Below are 6,520 nucleotides of genomic sequence, written 5' to 3'. Positions count from 1 at the left end.
TTTTTATTGTTTTGCTTTGCATCTAATAAAGCATGGTTTCTTATGCATGAACTTGAATCCTCAGGACAACTGTTGATAAGGTGCACTAAACATTGCATGTAAAATACAATTGGTCTCTAACTTTGGTGTGCCTGAAGGCACCCCCAAATCTTATTCAAATTGTATTCAATCCTTCGTTCAAGGTGCACAACCAAACATTAAGTTTGGTGTTCCTCTTTGAACACAGTTAATGAAAAGCAAGAAGTTCCTCTGGATTTAGAATTTCATGACAAGTATACCATTTGCATGTTTTAATACTTTGATTTCAATTACTTTAGGTAGTAAAATTGTTTAGGATCAAAGAGCCAAAGTGACTATGATTTATTAGAATTATGCACATTCATTAAGGACAACCAACATGGATTTCATGTCATCAGGAGACATTACCAAACACTAAGTTTGGTGTCCAGTAATAAGTGTGCACACATACAAAGGTCACGGCTATAAGCTCATGAAGTCAATCATTGATTTACAATTCAAAAAGAATGAAAAACATGTGCAAGTACTATTCATTATTCACATGGACCGAAAAAAATGATAGAAAATTTGTTTGTTTGTGCAGGTACAAAAGTAAGAATAAGAATGGATGAAAAAGACAAAGGGGGGAGGTATGGTCTTGGTCAAAAAGGGAGTTCACAAGTCTTTGAAACTAACACATGGGAAAAGGAAGTTCTGCATGAAAAGATAGCTACATGTACAACTTAATGCACCCAGAATACTTCCAAGAAAGTGAAAAGTAATTCGTCCTTCTCCCTAATTCATATATTTACCATCAAGCCATCCTTCACAAATCACCCTAGCCGTTCATTTTTCACTTGCATGCACTATAAAGAATGATTTGGGGAACGAGTTCCACAGCACCAAATCTCCTTCTTGCACATATTCTTTCATCATAGCATAACTATCTCTTGCCGAAAACAACCTCACCACACTTCTAACAACACTTTCTTACTTCACCTTATCAAATTTAGCTTGTCACTTGCCAAAACTAAAGAACCAATGGCAGCCTCATCTAGCCACAAAAGAAGAAAAGACAAGCAGCCAATGGAGGAGGAAAGGGAATTTGATGCATGGAAATACAAATCAGTTTTCCATGAGATTCAGGCCGAATGGATGAGACCTAAAATGATACTAGCTGAGGTTCCCTTTGACCTTGAAAAGGATGAGTTCCCAAGTGTTTGGGAGAAGATCAAAAAGAGGAAGTGGGAGCTCCTGACTAAGCCAATCACTAAAATCAACATCAACCTGGTGAAGGAGTTTTATGCAAATGCAATGAGGGAGGATCCAACCGTGGAACCCACATACAAAAGCTATGTGAGAGGGGTGGAAGTTGATTTCAGCCCCAAGGCAATCATGAAAACTCTTGGCCTGAAAAACATACGTTTCAGCCAAGCAAGTTATGAGGATAGGATGATAGGAGAACCTGACTATTCGACTATTGCTGAAGACCTTTGTGCCATCAGAGCTGAATGGGTGAGAAAAACAAGATGGGCTCCAAGAGTCTTGAGAAGGGGAGACTTTTTGATCATTTTCTAGTTTTCATACTTTTTGTAATGGAATTCAGAGCTATGACTCACTAAACCCCCTTTCATTGGGTTAGGGAGCTCTATTGTAATTCAATGAATCAATAATAGTCTTTATCTTCTTCTTCAATCTTTTCTCTTGAATTTTGTTAGAAAGCTTCTCGATCTAATTCCATTGGTTAGTTGTCTTGGGAAAGAAACTATCCATAATTGGAATCCTTCGGAACCTTGGGAAAGGAATGGAGGATTCATGCTAGAGAAGCTTTCTCACAGTGAATTGGATTGGGGTTTGGATGGATATTGTGACATGTAATCCTACCAAATTGTGGTTCATGAAACTGTGTGGTATAATCAGTGATCGAGCATCATCTCTTCTTATGAACATTTAAACCAAGGGATTGGGAATTTGTTTGTTTTTAGAGAGAATTGGTGAGCCAAGGGATTGGGATCCAATCATATAAGATTGCCAAGCAAAATTCAATGAATGCATTGGTTGAGGAAGGGATAAAAATGTTTTGATTCGGAGATCTCAATATCTCTTGAAACCCAATGAATTTCCCATTTCTGATCTACACTTTCTCTTTACATTCTGCAATTAAATTCATGCAATCACCCCGATCCCTTTTTAATTTCAGCAATTTAGTTTCTCGCTCTTTAATTCATGCAATTTAACATTCCGCAATTCTCATCTAAATCTTGATTCCGCTCAACTAGAACACACTTCTAATCCGAATTTCTCACTCAACCAATCCTTGTGGGATTCGACCTCACTCTATTGTGAGTTTTTACTTGACGATAACCGGTGCACTTGCCGGAAGAAATTTTTGCCGATCGTGCAATTTCCTAAAATCGTAGCATCAGCTTGCTTCATCAATTGTCTTTGCCGTGATCTTCTCAGGGAGTGGCAGATTCTCTTTTTGATGCATGTGATGAGATTTTGTCCTCATGCTATGCTTTCCTTTGTCTTGTCTCTTTCATTGAAGATTCTTTGACTTCCTAGTCATCACAACAAGACAACATACATTAGCTTCATCCAACCGTGACTAGAGTGTTTCTTTTATTACTATTATACTAATCATCAATTCTTATACTCATTTGAACCGTGACTCTCCTTGGAGGACACCAAACTTAATGTTTGGTCATAAAGAAAATTGTGTCCCTTCCTCCAATTAGTGAAATCCCAATGTCACATTCAGTTAAATGTTTATAAGAATTGTTTTCATCACACTTTTCTTTTCCCCCTTTTTTTCATGAAGGATCAATTGTGTCCCTAAATTGGTGCATCAAAATTTGATGAACACCAAACTTGGTTCATGTCAAAGGGTACATTACAATTGCTACCTTCATTACCAAAAGAGAATAAGATTTTGGAAAATAATAATTGTATGATTATTGATGCATGAATTTCCAATTTTCATGAAGCTATGTAGACACCAAACTTAGTGTTTGGCCATATGCTTTAGCATGTAAAACGGAATTTATTTGTAACATTGGTTTAGTGTGCTTGAAGGCACACCAAACTTAGAATTCCCAGCATATGTTTTAAATCAGTATATGCAGTCAATGGATATGTTCATGAAAAGAGAAAAGAATTCATGCTCAAATGCTCATAACTTATTGAATTTTAAATGACATGAATCTTAAATCATGGGTTGCCTCCCATGGAGCGCTCTTTTATTGTCATTAGCTTGACATTGAGGCTTTCTTTTATGGTGGTTGGTACTTGTAGAGCCTCAATTTGTCTCCCCTGACTGTGATCCTCTTCTTTGTTCTCTGGTGTTCAATTTCAGCATGCTCTAATGAGAGTATGTTGCTGACAGTGTAGTAGTCCTCAGTTTGTTGGTTTGCCCCCAGCTGTTGATATATCAGTTGCACTTTGTCACCTTTGGAAAGCCCCTCTGTTGGGATCTTTATGTTCTTCCAATCCCTTTTTGTTTTGTTTCTTTGCATCCTGAGGGTTAATTCCCCTTCCTCTATGTCTATGATAGCTCTAGCAGTGGCCAAGAATGGCCTTCCCAATATAACAGAGTCACCATCATCCTCGTTTGAATCCAGAACCACAAAATCAGCTGGGTATATAAAACTGTCCACCTTGACCAAAATATTTTCAATTACACCCCTGGGGTATACCATTGATTTATCTACCAGCTCCAGAGACATTTGTACTAATTTGACTTCATCTATATGCAGCTTTTTCACCATGGAGGATGGTATCAAATTAATACTTGCTCCGAGATCGCACATTGCTTTAGTGATGGTCAAATTCCCAATGGTGCAAGGTAACAAGAAACTCCCTGGGTCCTCAAGCTTAGGAGGAAGCCCTTTTTGAATCAAGGCTCTGCATTCCTCAGTGAGTAATACGTTTTCCTTCTCCTCCCAACTTCTTTTCTTATTGATAAGCTCCTTTAAAAATTTGGCATACAGAGGCATTTGCTCAAGTGCTTCAGCCAAGGGGATATTGATTTCCAGCTTCTTGAAGGTCTCAAGGAACTTGTGGAAATGCTGGTCCTTAACCTCTTTGTTGCATCTCTGAGGATATGGCAGTGGAGGTGTGATGCTCTTTCCTATTTGCTGCTGTCCCTGAGTCATTTCCCTTGAGCTATGTGGCTGGTTGTTCTTCTCTTTAAGTTTCTCAGTGCTTTTGTTTGGCACCACAACTTGCTCATTAGCTTTATCTGCTTTTGTTTGCTCCTCATCCTCTGTTGGTTCTTTGATGCTCCCTGTTTGCTTCTTTGTAGTGTCATTGTTGCTCACCAACGTTCTCCCACTCCTTAATTGTATTGCCTTGCATTCCTCCTTGGGATTTGGGATTGTGTCACTGGGTAGTGAGCTTGAAGGTCTCTCAACAGAAATTTGCTTGGAGAGTTGCCCAATCTGCCTCTCTAGGCTTTTTAGTGATGCTTCATGGTTTTTGTTTGTTATTTCCTGGTGTTTCATCATTTTGTCTATCAAGGTCTCCAAGTTGGTGAGTCTTTGGGGTTCAGGTGGTGCTTATGGTGGGTTGTGAACCGTGGATGGTGGATGATAAGCATTTTGGTTGGTAGGTTGGTTAGTGGGTTGGTACTGGTTGAGATTGGGGTAGTTATTTTGAGGTTTTCTATAAGTGTTTTGGTTAATTTGCTGCTGGTTGAAATTTTGGTTGTTTCTTGGGTTATTTTGGTTTGAGTTCCTCTGCCATGGTTGTTGGTTTTGGTTGTGAGTGTCTCCCCCTCTGAGGTTGGGGTGATTCGTTCATGAGGGGTTGTAAGTATCACCATAGAATTCATTTAGACTTGAATGCATGTACTGGACTTGTTCTTGTTGTTGCTCCTCTTGAATTTCTTCATTTTGCCCCCATGTGGTTGATGGTTGGCTAGTGTTAACTGCTGCAACTTGGAGGCTATCAATCCTCTTGGTCATTTGCTCAAATTGTTGTTGAATTTGCTGCTGCATTAATTTGTTCTGAGCCAGGATTGAATCCACTCCTTCTAGCTCCATTACTCCTCTTCTTTGTGATGGTTGGCGGCTTCTTTGATGAGCAAAGAAATATTGGTTGTTAGCCACCATATCAATAAGTTCTTGAGCCTCCTCTGCAGTTTTCATGAGTTGCAAGGAACCTCCAGCTGAATGATCCAAAGCTTCCTGGGATTTCAATGTTAAGCCTTCATAGAAGTTTTGCAGCTTCTCCCATTCATTAAACATGGCAGGGGGGCATTTCCTGACTAGAGCCTTGTACCTCTCCCATGCCTCATAAATGGGTTCAGCCTCCATTTGTGTAAATGTTTGTACCTCAGCCTTCAACCTTATAATCCTCTGAGGTGGATAAAACTTGGCAAGGAACTTGGTTACCAAATCATCCCAGTTGTTGATGCTGTCCCTTGGAAACGATTCCAACCATTGAGTGGCCTTGTCCCTAAGAGAGAATGGGAATAGCATCAATTTGTAACTGTCAGGAGGCACACCATTAGTTTTGACAATGTTGCATATCCTCAAGAAGGTGGATAAGTGCTGGTTTGGATCTTCCAAGGGGCCTCCTCCATAAGAACAGTTGTTCTGCACCAAGGTGATGAGTTGGGGCTTCAATTCAAAGTTATTTGCATCGACATTTGGGGTAAGGATGCTACTCCCACAATGCCTTGGATTAGCAAATGTATATGAAGCCAAGACTCTCCTCTGGGGTTGACCATTGTTGTTGGCCATTCTCACTGGTGGATTTGTTGGATTTGTTGAGTGTTCCTCCAATTCATGATATTCTTCATCTGATTCTTCTTCTCCAGCAACATTTTTTTCTCTTGCTTCTCTTCTTAGCCTTTGGAGGATTCTTTCATCAGTTTCATGAAAGGTAGGGATCTCTCTTCTTGTATCTGACATACAAGCAAAACAAAAGAATCACATAATATCAGAAAAGCAATAACACTTTAATCCATGGCTGAAGTGAAATATTAGTTAGCTTAGGCAAAAATTCAAACAGTTAGCGTGTTAGTCAAAAGTTAAAGAAACAGAAAAGAAAAAATGCTTGATCTAGATCTCCACTTCACTTAATCATTGTCAATCTATTTCAATCCCCGGCAACGGCGCCAAAAACTTGATGAGATATTTTGGTGGAAAAATGAATTTCTCCCAAAACACACAAATCTAACCGGCAAGTGCACCGGGTCGCATCAAGTAATAAAAACTCACGGGAGTGAGGTCGATCCCACAGGGATTGAAGGATTGAGCAATTTTAGTTTAGTGGTTGATTTAGTCAAACAAATCAAATATTGGTTGAGTGGTTTAGTTTTAACAGAAGCTAAATTGCTTGGAATGTAAAGGGAGAGGGGAGAATTGCAGTAAATTAAAGGACAGGAAAGTAAAATAGACTGAATCTTAAAGGACAAGAAATTAAATGACTGAAACTTAAAGTGCAAGAAATGTAAATTGCAGTAACTTAAAGTGCAAGAAATATAAATTGCTTGAATGGAAAAGGGATTTGAGGACTG

At 39.1% G+C, this 6,520-nt stretch overlaps 1 protein-coding gene across 1 annotated transcript in view; it reads right to left on the bottom strand.

Moving 5' to 3' along the window:
* Positions 1–3,269: 3,269 nt before the first annotated feature.
* Positions 3,270–6,520, bottom strand: part of LOC107472491 (uncharacterized) — a 5,705-nt gene continuing 2,454 nt past the window's right edge. Inside the window, exons 2-3 of the mRNA XM_016092015.1 lie at positions 5,159–5,905; positions 3,270–4,462 (exon numbers count right to left, since the gene is read on the bottom strand). Of these exons, the coding sequence (XP_015947501.1) occupies positions 3,270–4,462; positions 5,159–5,905 (1,940 nt within the window). The remainder of the gene's footprint in view (positions 4,463–5,158; positions 5,906–6,520) is intronic.

Source organism: Arachis duranensis, unplaced genomic scaffold (genome assembly GCF_000817695.3).
Source record: "Arachis duranensis cultivar V14167 unplaced genomic scaffold, aradu.V14167.gnm2.J7QH unplaced_Scaffold_125657, whole genome shotgun sequence".
In the NCBI taxonomy this organism is placed as follows: domain Eukaryota; kingdom Viridiplantae; phylum Streptophyta; class Magnoliopsida; order Fabales; family Fabaceae; genus Arachis; species Arachis duranensis.
The sequence above is the reverse complement of the archived record's forward strand: the minus strand, read 5'-3'. Positions and strand labels throughout refer to the sequence as shown.